The sequence below is a fragment of the Opisthocomus hoazin genome, chromosome 1 (genome assembly GCF_030867145.1).
Source record: "Opisthocomus hoazin isolate bOpiHoa1 chromosome 1, bOpiHoa1.hap1, whole genome shotgun sequence".
Classification (NCBI taxonomy): Eukaryota; Metazoa; Chordata; class Aves; order Opisthocomiformes; family Opisthocomidae; genus Opisthocomus; species Opisthocomus hoazin.
This window is the reverse complement of record NC_134414.1, coordinates 52,304,416-52,324,281: the sequence shown is the minus strand read 5'-3', so window position 1 is coordinate 52,324,281 and position 19,866 is coordinate 52,304,416. Positions and strand designations below refer to the sequence as shown.

The window sequence follows — 19,866 nt, the reverse complement described above, 5'->3', positions numbered from 1 at the left end:
CTCATAGTTCGATGTCTCTGAGAAGAAGCAGCAACATACAGAATGAGAAAGGAAGAGGGATAAACTCAGTTTTTTTTCTAATGTGGGTTTGTTTATATTTGGATGTATTTATATTTAATCTTGATATGTTTCTGTTAGTGTATATTCAGTGAGGAGTCCCCCAGTATGATTTCTGTTCTTCGGCAAGAGCCACTGCTTTCCCACCCCATCCCTAAATCTTGCTCTTAGGTGTTAGTGGTCTGGACTACTGTACATTTCCTATCATGAGCATTTTTGTGTGTGCCACTTAATAGTAGAATGGAGTGGTTAGCAGAAATGATGTGAGGCTCGGAGTATTGTATGGGACATTGTGAATCAGTGAGTGCAGTCATCTTCAGGCATATGCCTTCTGTCACACCTCTTGTTTTGCTTAGATAGGATGTTACTGTGACAAAATGAAAGCTATTAGCTATTTTGATCTGTCACAGCATCTGTTGATAGTTAAGGAAAGTCTGTGGCCGAGATTTCGTCCAATTTGAACAAGGTTCATAGTCATTTAAAATAAACAGTTGTGCTTTTCAGTGCAAATTCAGTGTGAGCAGAATACCTTTTTACAATCAAATACACAGAAAATACAAAAAATACTGTAAAATCTTTTTGTCTGTTTACAGAAAAACCTCCTAATAAAAGCAGTATGAGAATAGTGGTAGATGCTGAATCCAGGAAAAGAACAATTGGTGCAGGGGATGGTGGAGTTCCTGCAAAGAAGACTTGGTTTGACAAGTGAGTGATCATCAACACAAGGTTGACTTAGTAGTTGGAATTCCACGGATGACTTTTCTGTAATCTGAAACATAAATAAATTTATGTAAATTGCAAGAAATTAAACTGTGGATAAGGTGACTATACTAAAATAAATCACACTATAGTGTGATCTGTATTTGACTGTCTTCTCTCAAAGGCAGTATGGAGATAGCTGAAGTTGCTTTGGATGATACCAAAATCAACTCCCTGAGAGCTGGAATGATCTAAGAATCAGAGAAGCTACAATGTGATGGTTGTTAGGGATGACTGGTTTCAGTTTTAAAGTGTCAATTGTATTACTGCTATTTTGGATTGAATTGCCAGGTGTGTTACTGACAGATAATACACGGTGCAGTGCTTAATGTCCAGATATACCTGGGGTGACGAAAGGTTGGAAGAGATTTTGAGAGACTGCTGGGACTGAGGAGAACCTTGAAGGAATAGTTATTTGAAATGTTAGTGGGGAGATTCTGTGGAATAGCTGAGAAATAATTTTTGGAGAGGAGCAATGTGGAAGTCAGGACTTAATGACACAAGCAAATTATTGTGAATTATCTTGGAGATCTATGCGCTGTGGTATGCTGAGAGTATTGGTGGGGAAAACTGCAGATATATGGTCCTGTGTGCCGTACTCGTCCATGCTTTTCTAAAATTACTTTTTTTTTTTAAGTCTGCAGGTCTCTCTGTATCTTGTTAATACATGCTCCTATACAAGCATATACAATTTAACATTGTGTTTGCTAGCTTGCTATGGATTTCTGCCTTGATTTTTATTCATTGCAGGCAAAATTTTAACAGAACAAATAGTCCAGGTTTCCCGAAGAAGGTGCAGTTCGGAAACGAAAATACAAAACTTGAATTGAGGAAAGTTCCCCCAGAACTTAACAATATCAGCAAACTTAATGAGCACTTCAGTAAGTTTGGAAACTTAGTCAACTTGCAGGTAAGTCAACAAAGAGAAGGCAGTGTGCTTTGTCTTAACGATAGAGGTAGTTACTAAAAGGAGAATGTCAATTTTTTTTTAACTGCTTCCCTGAAACTGTTCTCATTATTTTCCTGACTTGTTTCTTAAACATGATCTCATCGTTTTTAATGGAAGCAGAAATGAGATGTTCTAGTCTTATTTTAGATTTTGAACAAATGTTTTCTTCACAGGTAAGACAAGATACATGGTTTAAAACACTGAAAATTGACTGGAAGTGGTTTTCCTTCACCGCTTTTCTTGAGTTTGGATCTGTTGTCATAAATCCTCTTTATTTTGTGAAATAAATTGTAAATACAAAAAACCTGTGTTTCTCATACAGAAAGCAGTCCCTGTGATATAGTTGCTTTATAGTCCCACAGTAGTGGTGGTTTATCCCTTGTAATTACTTCATAGTGTATCTGAGTGACCCACATTTATACACAGAAATAAGCAAACAATTAGAGAAAGATACAAAAGAGATGCAAAGAACTAAGGCTTCACTTAGGTTGATGTTATGTATGGGAGGCTCTATGTGTAATGTCTGCATCCAGTCTCGAAGCTACTCAGTCTGATCTTTCATCATGTTTCATTATCAACAACAGGTTTCAGGTGCTAGCTAGTGTTTTTATGTACGCTTTCTTGTTTGCACTGAGAGTTTGAACGAAGAGGTGTAATGGAATGTTTTTGTGTGTGCTGGTACGGTACAGAATAAACCTCCTGGGCCTGTCTGAACACTGAGGGAATTTAAATCTCGCTTTCTACAACCTTGCCATAGTTTACCTAAGAACATGGATGTATTAGCAGGCAGTATGATTCAGTAAGGCAAGTAAAATTGTGAATATGTATAGACAGAGACACACATATGCAGATAGGGTACTGCAAGCCATGCTCTTCTTCCAAAAGGTGTAATTTGGTCGTTTGAAGGTGTCTAAAATAATACGTTAATGCTCAAAGGAAGAAAACCAGAATGGACTTCGTTGTCTATCTCTGACACTAGACAGGACATTTATTAACTACCCTCTGTATTTTTTGTAGCATTTTTCGTTACTTCAGTGATGCTTCCTCTTGTCTTTCAAACAGCTCTTTGTATTTGCAGTTAGAAGTACTGTTTGACTGTTTAGGTATTTTACTTCAGTTTGTTTGGGGTTTTTTAACTATTCTTGAAGTATATCAGCTTAATCTCAAGGTTGCTTCTTGACACCAGGCTTTTCAAACAGAATCATGAACAGGAAGTATTTATCTGCTGACCCGTATTGGGTTTAAATTGTAAGCTGCTGAGCCTTGAAACCAGTGATTTTGTGATAATAGTTACACATTAAAATCCTACATGCAGTAAGTTTTTTTTCTTCTGTTTTAACTCTTAGGTGGCATATCAAGGTGATCCAGAAGGTGCCCTTATTCAGTTTGCCACACATGAGGAAGCAAAGAAAGCGATATCGAGTACAGAAGCAGTATTAAATAATCGCTTTATTAAAGTTTATTGGCATCGAGAAGGCAGTGCACCGCAAATCCCAACTACCACACAGAAGGTAGAGGATCTAAGTCTGTTCTATCTAGGATGTTATGTAAAATATAATCTTTTAAACATTTTTTTCAAAGTTTATATAGAGTAAGCTAATTACTGTTGAAATAACGTATACTTCATGTATTTCTTTTCCAAAAGTTACTCTTTAATTGTACATTCTTTGACCTCAGATACAAGGTTCAAGAGTGGATTAGCAAGATAAGATGGAAGGTATTTAAAGAAAGCCCTTCTGTTACTTTCAGAGAATTCCACTGTGTTGTCATCTCATGTGAAGCAAGATTTGACGCTGGTCTCTGCTGAATAACATCTATTTTGCTTTAACTAGTATAGGCTTTTTTTTTTTTCTTTTGCTGAGTATAAGAAAGAGCAGAGTTATATTTATTTTCTTGGAGTATACTCTCAGTTTTCTTCCAAAAGGTGCTGTTTTTCCCATCTCTTTCCTTTCCTGTTGAACGTGCATACTGCTATAGAAAGTAGTAGTAGAATTTATTTTACACTAAGGTACCTATATGTATATACAGATATACACACATATGTATGTAGAGAGAGAGAGGACATGCGAAAAACAGTGTGAGAGCTGCATTAGAGAGACTATTTTTGTGGAGATGAGTCAGGGACGTTTGACAGTTTTTAAGTGGAGAGGGAGGTGCTGATCTCTTCTCCCTGGTATCCAGTGACAGGACGTGTGGGAACGGTTCAAAGCTGTGTCAGAGGAGGCTTGGACTGGACATTAGGACGTATTTCTTTACTGAGAGGGTGGTCAGACACTGGAACAGGCTTCCTAGAGAGGTGGTCGATGCCCCATGGCTTGTTTAAGAGATATTTGGACAATGCCCTTAGTAGCATGTTTCAACTTCTGGTTAGTCCTGAAGGGATCAGGCAGTTGGACTAGACCACTGTAGGTCCCTTCCAACTGAATGCTTCTACATTTTTTGATTGAATTGGACAGTGGAGCACCAATTGGTAGTCATCATGTGCATAGTAGTATTGGCAACATTTTAAGAACGTGTAAGAGCAATTACTGTTGAGGACCTTAAATTTGTAATCTGTGGCAAGCCAAGTCAGATCTGGTAGCAGGCGTAGTGGTTCTACTCAGACTTAAGGAGAAGTTTGGATTCTCGCAAGTTATGTAGGTTATTGGATAGAGAGTCTTGTCAGTTAGCTCCTGGTGTAGCAAGTCTGTCTAAACACTTGCATATCCTGCTTTATTGGATTTGCTGTCAGTGTGGAATGACACATTCTACACGGAGAAAATAGGAGGCAGACTCTGTAGAGGAAATGTTTGTGTGTTTGTACACACTTATATAATGAACAAATGAGAGGATTCTTTCATTTGCTGCTCTAAGTTTTGAATTCCTTCACTATCTGGATTGTGTATCTTGGGCTGCATCAAGAGAAGCGTGGCCAGCAGGTCGAGGGAGGTGATTCTGCCCCTTTACTTTGCTCTCCTGAGGCCCCACCTGGAGTACTGCGTCCAGCTCTGGAGCCCCCAACATAAGAAGGACATGGATGTGTTGGAGCAGGTCCAGAGGAGGGCCACGAAGATGATCAGAGGGCTGAAGTACCTCTCCTACAAGCACAGGCTAAGAGAGTTGAGGCTGTTCAGCCTGGAGAAGAGAAGGCTTCAGGGTGACCTTATAGCAGCCTTTCCAGTACCTGAAGGGGGCCTACAGGAAGGATGGAGAGGGACTTTTCGCAAGGGTGTGTAGGGATAGGACAAGGGGGAATGGCTCTAAGCTAAAAGAGGGCAGATTTAGATTAGATATTAGGAAGAAATTCTTCACTGTGAGGGTGATGAAACACTGGAACAGGTTGCCCAGAGAAGCTGTGAATGCCCCCTCCCTGGAAGTGTTCAAGGCCAGGCTGGATGGAGCTCTGAGCAACCTGGTCTAGTGGAAGATGTCCTTGCTCATGGCAGGGGAGTTGGAACCAGATGATCTTTAAGGTCCCTTCCAACCCAAACCATTCTATGATTCTACGTATTTCATCATTGTTCAGAATCAATGACCCAGTTTTCTGTAGCAATCCTGCTGTAGGACATTTTAGGTAGCAGTTTCCTTTCTCTCTTTCCTTTGTAACAAATGCCCCACTTTTTGTCTACAAAAATGCAGTTTTAATGACACCTATCTCACTATATCCCCAGTTACCATCCTGTAGATTTGAGTTTGGATTCAAATTTATGAATCTTCTTGATGCTTGATCTGAACTAGTGCTACTCAAAATGGTTTTTATTTTCTAAACTTGATTTACACCTGATCAGCCAGAAGAGGGCAGTGGAGTATGTAATTTCCATTCATACAATTGTTTCCTCTCTTGAGAAGGATTGCTTGAATAGTTACTGACATCAGCTTGTTTGCTGATTATGCTATCCAGCTTGGAGTATTAACTGTGTATTTCCAGACAAATATCTGATATGTATAGCTGTTATTTTGCAAAACATCAATTTTACATAGTCGTATGGTTTTTAGTGATGTTACTGGCTTTCCAGCACACCAGCTTTGGGAAGTTAGCCTTGACGGACTGGGAATGAATTCCCCTTGGTATCAGGTAATGGTGTGAAGGGTTCTCGCTTCACTAAGGACAGCCTTTCATCATATGTCAAGAAACTACAATTTGAAGTCTGTTATGGGTGACAGAGGGCACACAGTGGCAAGAAAAAGTTAAGCAGGAAATTAAAATTTCAAGTGCAGTGCTTTCATCTTCGTCTACCCTAAAGTATAACAATTATAAAACTGTTGAGTCAGTAAACGGGTATTTTTAATTCATAAGCCTTTCAGGAGCGTGAATATTTGCTTCCCTTTTCATTAAAATTAATATTTGGTATCATATCTACAAGCAGTACAGAAACTCTTTTCTTACGGGACTTCACATAGTACAAGTATTGAATTTTTGTCAAGATTTCTGTTGTATTAGTACACCTGTATTTATAATATTTCTGGACAGATTTTTTTTCTCTGTCAGGCACTAAAGACAGGCTTTTGAATTTTTTTCAGTGTAAAATCAATTGTCCTTGAAGTTGTCCCTTCAGTAGTGTCTGGTTTTGCACAATTTCTTGACCATTGTTGTTTCCTCAGCAAGATTACTTTGGAAGATTCTTACTGTGGCAATTCTGAAGTGAGTGGAAGTACTTAGTAAATACAGTGGGAGTCAACCATAATAAGTCATCAAATAAAAGGTTTCTGCCAGGAAGCAGAAATAATGTACTCTCCACATCTGTGGTGGAGAAAACATGAAGTACTGGGCTTAAAAGGCAACACAGGAGACTTAGGTTGGATATTAAGAAACCTTTTTCTAATGCTAAAGGGTAGTGAAACAATTTTGCCTAGAGAGGTGATAGGGCCTCTTTCATTGGAAATCTGTGAGAACTAGATGGATAGACACTGTCAGTAATGGCTTAAGGCATAGCTGACTTTGCCCTGGAGTGGAGGAATGGGTTAGGTGGCCTCCTGAGGGTCGTAAATATGACAGGATGCTTGCTTGGAAACATATTTTTTTGGTCTGAAGTGTTTAATGTTTTCATCAAAGGAGGAAGGTGTTAGCTGCCAGGGCATATCTGTAATAGGTTCAAAGATTAGCTTCTTTGTTTTCTTTTTGCTCAGTCCCGGGACTGCGTGTCTCTATGTCCTTCTTTCTATTTTGTCCAAGTTAAACACATAGGAGGTGAAAAGTGACATATCGCGGTAAAAAGCGAGAGTCTTTATGATAGAAGTTTATGTTCTGCCTTTCTGTAACTAAGCAGTTGATAATGAAAGATTTGTGAAAGGAATCAGAAGACTGTGTATTACTTTTTGTTCGATTCTAACGTGTGGAAATTAAGATAGTCTGAGTAGGCTTGATTAATGGAAACACACCAGAGTTATTTGATCACTGCTGTGAGTTGCAAGTGTGAAATAAGTGTTATTGCTGTATGCACTACACAAATAGTGACTATAATATCCTAAATCTCATGAAGTGTTTATTTTTGTCATTGGGTGTAAAAGCTATTGAATGATAGAAAGGAAGAAGCGTAAATCTAAACACCATTGCAGCAGTTTCAATGTGTATTTATTGAACTACATATGTAGCAGCCTTTTGTTGTTAATATTATGATGTGCTTTTCTGGGGGTGGGGCGGTGTTGCAGGTAATACAACCCCTGGTTCAGCAACCTAGTTTACCGGTAGTGAAGCAATCAGTCAAGGAGCGATTAGGTCCGGTACCTGCAAGTAATATTGAACCTGCAGAAGCACAGAGTGCCAATACAGAAGTCACTCCGGTATGTATAACAGTCCAAAAAATCAGTTTGCATGTTTTTCTTTCAATAACAGGTTCCATAGTGGATGAATATATTTGTATAGTGCAGATACACTTTCACTGCTTGTAAGTGCATTCTATTTGATTGTGAGTGGTGTTTTGGTATTGAAGTTTTCTTCAGTACAGTGATATTTGGCTTTCTTACCCAAGTGTGGTACTTAACTTTTAGTATCATAGCTTTTTACTTAGTTTAGAAAAAAACAAAATACTTTGAAAATATTTCAGTAATGTTGTGTTAAATTGCAGTTTCCAAATTTCAAAATAAAGTTGATTTCTATCCAAAGAACTAAAAGCTGTCATTTTTTTAATATTAATCTGTTAAACAGCTAAAACAATTAGAGACAGAATGGTCAGCATCTGAAAGTGTTTCCAGTATTTGTATGTCACCCTTAGTACAAGGAAGAATGTAACCACAGTACAAATATGAATAATGACAGAATCTGGCATGTTACTCCCATTAGAAATAGCCTTTAAATTTTTATTGTTAGAAGTATGTCATTATTAGCATTGTGCCACTACTTATTTTCATTTCTGGAAAGGAAGACCACCACACTTCACAAAACATTTGTAGTTTCAGTTGAAACAACAACTTTCTGCAATTGATGCCTGCAAATGCCAAATTATAAAACACAAAAACTGAAGTGAATTTAAAAGGACCTGTGTAGATAATCCTGTGCCAGCTAGCATGTCATGGACTTCTTGCAAAAAAAATGTAGTGTATAATCTTTGATTCCAAATTTGGCTTTATCTTTGCCTTATGCAGTCTATTTATAGACATAGATTAGCTGTAAAATCAAATATCTAAAATTCATTCTATCAGCTGATTTAATATGATTTTTCTTGTATTATTGGTCAGAAGTCTGTGGTTTTATTAGTTCTATATGTTTTTCCTAAATTCCTAACATTTGGAATTACACAAGAAACGGTAAAATATTGATACAAGAATGTATGTTTCAACTATGATATTGTTTTGTTTTCTTAGAATGTGACTAAATTATCTGTGAAGGATAGACTGGGGTTTGTGTCAAAGCCAGCTACTCCAACAACTGAAAAGGTAAGACAATGTCTCATAGTCTCTTCCTGTCACATTCAATCTCAGTAGAATTAATTTTATTTTAATACCCCTTGTGTCAATATTAAGTTTGTTTCTTAACTATGAATAAAGTTATTTGTTAAAGGTTGGTTTTATGAAGTATAATATATCAAAACTCAGCAGATGTCTAAATGATTATACAAAGACTAAAACATGCTAGGACAGAAGCCGCTATTCTGTGGTTTTTGTTTTAATGTAGTAGGTTCCATTTATTCAGTCATGAAAATAAGTAGGTAAGTTTCAGGATCCTGAGCTGTTATAAGAATACAGAAATAAATTTTAAAACTGAACAATTTTTGATGCTACATATGAATGTATAGAAAGACTTTCTATAAGAACGCTTTTGGGCTTTTGTGTCCCTTCAGAGGTGATGGTGTAGACATTTACCCTCTTATTTGGTCTTACAATTCGCAGTACTTGTGGAAAGATAAAAGTGGAAGTTAATCAGTGTAGAAGGGACAAGGAGAGGTAAGGTGGGAAAGGTGCGTCTACATGGTGGTTATGAGTTACGTATTTTGCCCAGTGGTTGCAATTTTCAGAATACAGAGTTGTTGATGCGTTTAGTAGCAAAGTTTGTGATGCATGTTTCCAGATCTGTTTAGCATCTTAGGGGACGGGTTTCCCTGGTGTTTATGACGTTCATTTGAGAAGACTTTTGGTAGAAAGATGACAAGTTTTGGCTGGTAACAAGTTTCCGCTGCCTGGGTGTGCATCTCTTCTATTGGGAATTGGCTTGACCTGAAATGAATGAAGCATCCACTGCATTTCACCCCCCCCACCCTGACAATATGTCTAGTAATGCACATGGTGGAATCTAACGAGTAAAATTCACTCCAATGATACTATACCAGACTTAGCACACAAAGGTAACAATACTTAATGTTGAGTTTTAATTGTAGAGAGTGTCTCTCTGACTCGTTCCACGTCGAGCAGTCCACCTAAATGCACTGATGTTGACTTCTTGCCTATATTTTGTTGTTGCTTTGATCAGTTGCATTTTTGTTGCCCTAAATTCATTGCAGATAAGTATCTTACTGTGTATTCCTGAACTACATTTTGCATACATACTATATACTTTTGAAATGGGAAGTCTGTGTAAGTTTGAGTGGAAATACTTTTTTTTTTTTCTCATTTCATAGGAGTTGAGTTATCCTGAAACACTTTTCTACCAAGAGTAAATTCATGCTAAAATGGTTTTTCACTGTGTTGTCTTATAGTACAGACTGATTTTGATTAGCTGCTGGGCTGTTCAATGGACTGGTTGTGAAGCAGCAGCTTCCTTTGGCATTGTTTAGTAGGGTTCTGAACTTGGTTTGACCTATTTTTACCTACTACTCTCCCTTTACAAGGAAATACCTTGCGTACTTTGCAGTGATAACGCTCTGTAACTATTAGAAATTGAATGATTGACAGCTGTCGAAAAGCATAGATGTCATGTCGTAGATTTTTTTTGCTTAAGACAGTGCAGGGTTTGAGAAGAACTTTCCAGTAAGAAAGTAGGTAGCTATGCTTCCTGAAGAGCAGGAGGAAAAGGAGATGAAACAGTCATCACGAGGCCTTTTCAGATCTGTAGAGGGACTTGCAGTTTATGAACTTGTGAAGAGATTCACACCATTCCTTCTCTTGAGTAATATTAAGAGATTTAGAAGACATTAATGTGTTGCTTCTTGCTCTTCTGTATTAGTTAATGCCAGTGCATCTACTGTGGCATCTCTCCTTATATTAAGAGAGATGAGAAAGCATGGTTTGCTCTTGCCCCAAATTGACTTCATGGCAAAGGAGTGTGTCAATATTTTTGTCTTGACTTGGTCCTCTATTTGTGTCATAGCCTGCCCTAAAGCTACTTTGTAATAGGAACTAGATGATTGGGATGTGCATACATTAGTGTGCCTTAATAAGTTTTACAAAATGTCCTTCATCTCCTTTTTAATGGCCTGCTTAGAGCATTTTATGTCACCTTTTTTAATACCCTGTAACATGACTTGATTATTTTTTGTCGTAGGGTTTGTTGTGTTGGTTTTTTTGTTTGTTTTCCTCTCTGCACTGCCTACTCTAGAAAATACTTGACTGTGGGAAGAAGTAGTGCAAATAGCACAATGAAGCAAAAAGCTTTTATATGAAGCGTTCCTGTTGTAAATTCTTCTGATCTCTTGATCTTTTCTGTCTTTCTAATGTTCTTGGCTGTCTTTTTTTTTTTTTCTTTTTCTCCCGCTGCTGGACATTGTGTCTTATTTTGTGGAATGCATGGTGACCAGTAGTCTCTGCATGCATCTTTTAGTTTTCCATATATACAAAAAGTATTTTTAAACTCCTGGAAATGATACCAATTGCATAATTGCTGTGATTTGCTAACAAGGCAGACAAGGTCATACCTATATTATCTCCAGCACTTAGACATGGATTTTTCAATACTAGCATGGCCAAAATGTCCTTCAAGGAACATGATAAGAAAATAGAATAGTCCAAATCTTCAGTTATTGTGGAGATGTACATAGTATACTTTAGAGAGGTCGTAAAGCAGACAACTGTGTTATCAGTAAGTCAGAGAAATTTTCATACCTCATTCAAAATGTGAGAAAGAGAACAGAGAGACATAGGAGTCTCTGCTGTATGATGTTGAAGACTTCCCTGCACTTGAGTTAGTTCTTGTTGATTGTGCAAGCTCTACTTGGCACAAACTTCATATGAAGAGGAACTTTGGGCCTTAATCTCTAAAATTATGTTGAATTTTTGCTTGGAAAATTCATGCAGCCATGAAAAATTAGATTTTAAACTTCAAAAAAGAAAAATATTAGTTATTCTTGGGGAAATCTCAGTCTTCTATTTCCGTAATTATGCTCAAATACATAAAATTTTGTATTTGAAACTTGGAAGTACATGTGAAATCTCAATGGAAAGGATTTATAGTCTGATGTTTATATTTCTTAAATATCTGATGTGATGCTACCTCTTCAAAAATTGTTTAACTTCAGCAACTCCAAATGGAACTGTTACACCAAATTTTTATATTCCATATCATCAAAACAGACAAAAGAAAAGATGCTTATATATTTTTAAGCACTCATGTGGGTTTATTTTTTAAAAATGAAATTCACTGGCAAAAAAATAAAATGATTTCCTTCTATAGGTTTTATCTACTTCTACTGGCTTGACAAAAACTGTGTACAACCCTGCTGCTTTGAAGGCAGCACAGAAATCTTTGCCTGTTGTTTCCACTTCCGTGCTAGACTCTAATGAAGCACAGAAGAAAAAACAGGTAAATTAAATATGCTTCTTTATAAAATGAACCTGGGAACTTGTGACCACTAGAGATAGCGCACTATGTATGTTCATCTCAACAGCATAGATGAAACTCATTATAAGACTAAATTCACTACAATGGTTTCTTTTCAAAGAACAAGAAAGTTCAACATTGTTTTGTTATTTTTTTCAGTGTATGTTCAGGCTGTGTAAGCAGGTTTAAAACTCTCTAGTGGTTCAAAATGTGAAACACCTTTTCCTGGAAGCAGAACCTCCATGTTGAGGCATGAATTGTCTACTGTGAGAGAGAAGGGAGTAGAGTGTAGTCTCTATTCTTCTCTCTTAAATCTGTTTGGACTGGCCTTTATTCTCATTAAATTTGCCTTTATTCTCAGTGTGTTTTGTATTTTTGACCAGAATTGTTTCTTCACTGGAGAGAACTGAGAACTGCATGACTCTGCATTTTATTGTTTCTAAATTATAGTTCTACTGCATACATTTTTATTTTTTGCATAGTACTAGCTTTTCTCTCTTTTTTTTTTATTTTTTTATTTTAGAGAGGAAATGCAACAAAAATGCATTTGGCTGTGAATAGGTCACTTAGTTATAGTTTAGCTTGCTTAGAATATTCAAAAGAGCCCAGTAAAGCTCGCCTTTCAGGTTTATTCTTATCATTTAGAAACACAAAATGTAGGACAGTGTTTCAAATCACAAATCAAGAGTTCAATACTAAGTTAGATTCAAACATAAATATTGAAAGCAGTATAATCATTAAACAAAGATTTTAGGCCATTGGTAATCTTCTGTAACCAAAGCGTGATATAATTTGAAATAGCGGTTTGTAGCTGCACATCAGTTGCAGCATTGGTCCAGACTTCTAATTTTGGGATTTCATTTCAGATTTGTCCCCTAAAACATGTTTTTCAGAATTAGATCCTTAACCTTTCAAGTTAAGGCGCTAAGTGCCTGTGAAATGGCAAAAAGCTCGTAATTATTGACTTACCCCAACAGCTGTAGGAGCTTTTTTGAGAGAAGACACTGAAGATGTGCAAAGTGATTGACTCTGTTTTCATGTGCTCTTGTGCTCTTTCCTCTCTTCAGAGATTTCTATTAAAATATACTAGTACTTGTGGAAGAACATGATTTTGGGGGACTCACTCCCTTCTTTCCCTCTCTCTCCCTAGTTTTTCTTAGCATTCATCCATTTGTCTTATCTTCCCTTTCCCATCAGAAAAATGATTGCACACTATAGTGCAAAACTAACATTTCAAGCAGCAGAATTTGTCGGTATTTGGGAAGACATACAGAAGCCTTATTGCTATTTCTTTTTTATGGCTGTTCTACATTTACACTCTTTATATGAGGTAGTCCAGTCGCAGTCTGATCCCAGTTGATTGGTGTTCTAGAGGTGCAAAATCATCTTCTGCCTCTCCTCTTTTATATCATTAAATATGATAGTATCAAAGCTCTTAATTGTATTCTGCAAGTATCTTACTATCTAAGACTTCTGCATTCTTTATCTGAGAGCAAGAGGTAATTGCTTTCTCGCAAGCAGTTTTAGTAGGAGCCGATCACAGCAGCTGTGGCATCTCCTGCTTCTCCTTCCGAGTGCAGTGTGTCACAAATTTATCGCTTTCAGTTCATTATGATTTGACCATTGCAATGTCATGATTCTGTTTTTAGCAGATTGAGTGGTAGTACTTGTCAATTCCAAATTATGGTAGTCAGATGCAAAAGAGATGGTTTTCTTTGGGTAACATTTTAATTTTAGAAAATAGAATGTATTTTCTTTTTGCTTGTAATTATACTGGAGAATGTGTTTTAATTGAGGGACTTGATTTACAGTTGCTTTCAAGATACGGTCCTTGCACATTTAAACTCTTGTATGTTGTACCTCTTGCGGTAGTGTGTTATATTGCCTTTCAGCTTTCAGTGGAGTTGTGTAAGGGGTTGCTTTGTACGTAAGTAATAATGAAGTCTTCCCAGCACAGATCTAATTAAGAAGGATCATTAGATCCTTCACTAGTTTTGAAATGCATTGTTTTCCAAAACATAAATTGAAATATTGCCTAGTAGTACCTGGAGTGTCTGTTACTAATTTTTTCCCTGTTATCGTAAGTTACTACTGTATAGTTGTCAGGTATAGTATGTGCTTGCATTACTTTTCAAAATCTAGAATCTTTCTGTGATTTTTTTTTTTATGCTTCTAGGAAGCATTACGACTTCAACAAGATGTAAGAAAGAAGAAGCAAGAAATCTTAGAGAAGCACATTGAAACACAAAAGGTAAACTGTTAGCATTAAAGAAAGTCAGCAGTTCAGTTTTAAAATCTCAGTTCACTTCTCTAAAATATTTCAGAATTTGTAAGCATGAGCCACAAAACTGAGCTATAAAATAAGCTATTCTCTTAGAATGGTAGTATCGTATTATTTTAAGTCTAGGGTTTTAATCTAACTGGTCTTGTTAGTTCACTGAAAAAACTACGAGCTTTTAGTTAAAATTGTCTAATTTGGATGCAACGTACGTATGTTTTTTGAGAGAAGCCAAACCTTGAGAGTTCTACTTGACAAGGGCAGGAGAGATTGATGAAGAAAAGTATGCATGACTGCACTCAGGCTTAGGAGCAGAAAAAGACGAAAATGTCATTTAAGTTGAATAAAAATTTTGAAATACTTTAAGTGTGTAGAGAAAATCTGTCCAAACGAAATGGAGATATCTGAAGTTCATTAGCAAATGAATTAATTGGAGATTCAAAGACTTCAATTTAATAGAAGCTGTTAAAAGCCGTATGTATTGAGTGTGAAAATCACAGCAAAAGAAATGCAATATTCTGTTTTTCCAGTAGTTGTAAGAGTACTGGAAAACAGATCTGTAATAGTAGTTGCTAAGTAAAAAAAATTTTTTTTTTTTTTAACTGCACAGATGCTGATTTCAAAGCTGGAGAAGAACAAAGCCATGAAGTCAGAAGATAAAGCAGAAATCATGAAAACACTGGAAATTTTGACTAATAGCATTACCAAGTTAAAGGATGAATTAAAAGGTGTATCACCAGGAGGAGGGACTCCTTTAAAGAGCATGAAAACTAAAACTCAGGTACTCAAGTTTTGGTCAGCTTTTTAATAAGATGCATTCACATACTTATGTCAGCAGAATAAAAATCTGCAGCCACATCAGCACAATTTAGAACCATGCTGGTTTAATTTTAAAGTAGTCTTTGAAGTGATATTGGGTTTGCCCCCCTTTTGCAATGAACATAGTTGATTTTAAAACCATACTGTTGTTGAAAGGGTTTATTCACTGTTATCATCTGGAAAATCAAAAAAAAACCCCATAAATCTTATGATTGTTTCTTTTGTCTTATTTGATCTTTTGTGTATGGTCTATTCCTTTCTTAAATTTTCAACAGACATTATGAAAATAGTATTTCTTATGCAAAAGGATTATAATTATGCAAAACGTATCTTCTGGTCAGGTTTAATACACGAAACAAACTCCTTCATGAAACTGGTTGACTACTGTACTGGTACATAATTTTCTGGGTTTTTTATGTCACTGAAATTTTTCAAAACATCAGGCTTTTTAGATTGAAGATTATACTGGTCAGTTTTCCTTTGATCTAGCTACCCGTGTTTGGGTTGTACCTGTGAGAGGAGTTTCCCTTCTCTGCTATCATTCTTGTTAGTGTATGGCTATAACCAATTTCCCAACTGCTTCAACATGCAGTTATATTACCTTTTTTAAAATGCAGTGTTTTGCTTTTTATAGAAGTATTTTCTCTTAAACAGGTCACAAGAATTAAGACTGTGAGAAATAACATTTTGAGAAATGAATGTGTTCTTTTAAATACATTATAAACATTTTTGCTTTATCAAGTGAGAAGTGCATACTAATAAAAGAGCAGATTTTTCTACAGTATATTTTGCAGTAGAAGACAAAAAGCCCTGGTCTTTTCATTCAGTTCTTAAATCTTCGGAATGCTTAGTCTTCTCTTTTAATGTTTGGGATTCTGTTTTAAAAAGCTGGTGTAACATTACAACCCAGATTTATTTTAAGTGGGTCATTAGTTTTCAGTTTGAAACAGCATTTCTACTGCTTTATTTTACATAGAAATACAGGCATTAAAAGTAACTGCAATGTAAATTTAAAGTGTACAGTTTTGAAAAGAAATACCAAAAAGAAATACTGAAATGACCTGTATGTACTCACTGTAACTTCTTATGTCGTTTGTCAGTCAGGAAGAAGTCGAGCATATTTTTATCCTGAAAATGGATATAGATTATAGTTTCTGGAAGTCAGTTTATACCTCTTAAAACAACTTCAGTTGCAGTGGAATACTTCATTGTGTTTTAGAGGGGATAATCCCGGAATTCAGACACTGCTATAATACGATTAAAATCCTTTTTTTTTTTTGTAGATGAGAGATGAGATTTTTTAAATATTTTTGAAAGAGAGTGGATGTTGTTTGGTTAGAAAATGTTTCTGAGAGGTCTGAAGGAAGTTACCTACCCATTTGAACTACAAATACTGTCAAAGCTGCATTTGATTGTTAAAGCCTGAGGTTTTTGAGAAATACTTTTCTGCTGGTGGTGTAGAACGCTTCATAAATTTGAACAGGCAGAATAATTTGTAATAGTTTTGATCCAAGAATAACGGTTGGTTGTGGATTTCGTCACATGCAAGGAAAAGAATCCAGACCCATAGAAATGAAGACACAAGTTGTATCGTGAAAACCCGGTATATTCTTGACTAGGAAATGTGAATGCAGCATTTTAACCCATGACAGTTATTTTACTGTGAGACTGGTCCAGAGAGTTTAGAGCAGACAAGAAAATAGTCCAGTAACACAAAATTGCTCAAAATGCTTGAGATTGGAAGGAATCTCTGGGGATCGTCTTGTTTCATCACCAGGCACCACTAAGAAGAGTCTAGATGTCTTCCTGACTCATCCACACTGGGTATTTATACACATGGATAAGCTTTGTCCCCCCCGCCGCCACCTCGTCATGAACTCAAGCAATCCCAGCTCCTCTGCTCAGAGTAGTAGATGCTCCAGTCCCTTAATTATCTTCGTGGCCTTTCGCTTGACTCTCTCCAGTATGTCTCCCTTATGCTGGAGAGGCTGGAACTGGACACAGCACTCCGTAGAGTGCAGAGTAGAGAAGGATCACCACTGCAGAGTAGAGAAGGATCACCTCCCTTGACCTGCTGCTGGTGCTCTTCCTAATGCAGCCCAGGAGGCTGTTGGCCTGCTTTGCCACAAGGACACATGGTTGGCTCATGTTCAACTTCTCTGCTACCAGTTTGTCTTCGTCTGGGCAGCCCCCAGTCTGTACTGGTGGATGAGGTTGTTCTTCCCCAGTTGCAAGACTTGGCGTTTCCCTTTGTTGAAATGCAGGAGGTTCCTCCTGCCCCATTTCTCCAGAGTGTCAAGATCCTTCTGAGTGGAAACACAACAGCTGGTGTAGCTGAATGGAGACGCAACCAGCTGTTGTAGCAGCCATGCCACCGAATTTTGTATTGTCCATGAACTTGCCAAGGGTGCACTCTTGTCTTACCATCCAGGTCATTAATGAAGGTGTTTAACAGTATTGATTGCTGGGGTACACCACTAGTGACTGGTCTCCAGCTGGACTTTTTGCCACTGATCAGAACCCTTTGAACCCAGCAGTTCAGCCAGTTTTCAGTCAATCTCACTGTCTACCTATCTGTTAGCACGTTATCCTTTTGGCTGTGAGAATGTTGTGGACAACAGTATTGAAAGCCTTACTGAAGTCAAGATAAACAGCTTCTACTCTGCTCTTGTCCACCAAGCGAGTCATCTCATTGTAGACAGCTATTGAGGTCAAGCATGATTTCTCATTCCTTTTTCCCAGTCACCTACTTTTTCTTGATATGGTTGGAAATGGTTTCCAAGATTATTTGATCCTTCATTCTCCCAGGGATTGTGGTGAGGCTGACCAGCATGTTGCTCCCCAGATGTCCTTGCCCATCTTGAAGATTGTAGTGACACTGGCTTTTTTCTCAGTCCCAAGGAACCACCCCCAAATGCCATGACCTTTCAAAGACAGTTGAAATTAGCTTTGCAATGACATCAGTGAGCTCCCTCAGTACTTATTGTTGCATCCTATTGGGTCACAGGTGTTTGTGTATGTTTAGTTCGTTTAAATGTTTCCTAACTTGATTCTCTTCCAACAAAGGTAAGTCGTCTTTCTTCCAGGCTTTTCCTCTGGTCTCAGGATCTGGGATTGCTGAAGGCAAGTCTTTCCAGTAAAGACAGAGGAGTAGGAGGTATTGATTGATTACCTCAGCTGTTTCTGTGTCATTTGTTCCCAGGTCCCTTTTCACATTCAGCAGTCATCCCATCTTTTTCACAGCATAGTGTTCCTTTTGCTGCTCATAGGCCTGCAGAAGTGTTTCTTCTTGTTCCTCACAGCTCCCCCCACCCTTGCCAGATTCAGCTCCAGGTGGGCTTTGACTTTCTGAACCAGTGCCTGCACGTTCAGGCCGGTTCTCTGCATTCCTTCTGTGATCTGATACTGCTTCCATCTCTCATACACTTTGGTTTTGCATTTAAGTTTTGTTAGGAGCTCCTTGTTCATCCAAGTAGGCCTCCTGCCACTTTTGCTTTATTTTGTGCATGCTCTGGGACGTGGAGGATGTGATTCTTGAAAATCATCCTGCCTTTCCTGCAGGTATCCAGGCCCAGGGTCTTCAAACAGGAGGCTTCTTCCAATTGTCGGAAGAAGGCCTCATCTACTTCTTTTACCTGCTCAGGCAGTGTGTAGTACACACCCTCTGCAGTGTCACTCACATTTGTCTGCCATCTTAATCCTGGCTCATCAGCTTGTCACCCATACCCAGGTAGAGCTCCATACAGTCATACTGCACAGTCACATAGAGGGCAACCACCACTTCTCACCGTCCTGGCTTGTCATTCCGTAACAGACTATTCCGTCCACTGCAGCACTCCAGCCGTGTGAATTTTCCTACGATGTTCGCATAGTCTTGGTGAGATTGTAGCCCTGTAACTGCGCACAGGCATCTAATTCCTCCTCTTTGTTTCACGTTGTGTGTATTCGTATACAGGCTCTTCAGAGGCACTGGTTTCTCAGAAAAGAAGTGAGATCTTCCCCCCGATCCTGTTCTGTAGGCCCGCCCTCATTTGTGTGGATTGGTGTGTTCATATTTGAGGTGGTCACCTGCTTCAACCCAGTTTGGTGATCTCGAGATCTCTTCTGCCCACATCACCCTTTGCTTGGCAACCTGGTCCACGACTTTATTGTGTGATTGTTGTTTTTACTTAGTAAAATGAGGCAATACACTAATTAGAATTACAGTTTTAATGAAATTTTTGAGCAAGTTTTCCATTTGTTTTGTGTTATGGAGAGTGAAGAAACATTTTAAGCTACCCCATTTCATAATGGACAAAATATCCAAACTGTAAAGAAGTTGATTTATTGATAGTTTTCTTCTCAAGGAGATTGTGCTTCATCTGTGAGCATTGTTTTGTTAACATTTGAAAGAGACAAAACAATCCAGTGCCATCTGACCTTTGTGAAAGTGAGGAATTAACAGAGCCTTCAGTGAAAATGTACAACTTTGTCAATTTTCTGAAAGACTTTGCGTTACGTTCTCTTGCATTTTCTTAGCATTTAAAACCTGGACAGTTCGGAAGACCCTGCAAGCTTGAAGCATCAGGTGGATGAGGCCCATGTGGCTGTGCCGTTACCTTTACCTGTTTTTTTCTTGTTCCAGTTCATGGAGATTACAAAATAGTCTTCCCCCAAGTGTAGAAACCCTTGCTGCTTCTTGGTATGTCTTGAAGGAGGTACTTTCTTCTTGAGACCTGGCACAGCTCTATAAAAGGGATGTCTTCGTTAAGAGTGCTAGAAATAAACCTTGAAAGTGTAGAGACTTTCTTTACGACACCCATGTCACTGGCTACTTCGTGAGTCGTAACTGCTGGTCAT

The 19,866-nt window shown here is 37.8% G+C and overlaps 1 protein-coding gene across 3 annotated transcripts in view; it reads left to right on the top strand.

Moving 5' to 3' along the window:
• The window catches only part of RBM26 (RNA binding motif protein 26), a 57,573-nt gene that overhangs the window by 23,292 nt on the left and 14,415 nt on the right, over positions 1-19,866 (top strand). For 2 of the 3 annotated variants that reach the window (XM_075423474.1, XM_075423465.1), the window contains exons 10-17: positions 651-762; positions 1,567-1,726; positions 3,112-3,276; positions 7,394-7,525; positions 8,546-8,617; positions 11,784-11,912; positions 14,107-14,181; positions 14,819-14,989. In XM_075423474.1, the coding sequence (XP_075279589.1) occupies positions 651-762; positions 1,567-1,726; positions 3,112-3,276; positions 7,394-7,525; positions 8,546-8,617; positions 11,784-11,912; positions 14,107-14,181; positions 14,819-14,989 (1,016 nt within the window). The remainder of the gene's footprint in view (positions 1-650; positions 763-1,566; positions 1,727-3,111; positions 3,277-7,393; positions 7,526-8,545; positions 8,618-11,783; positions 11,913-14,106; positions 14,182-14,818; positions 14,990-19,866) is intronic. The other variant, XM_075423484.1, reaches the window with a different exon arrangement.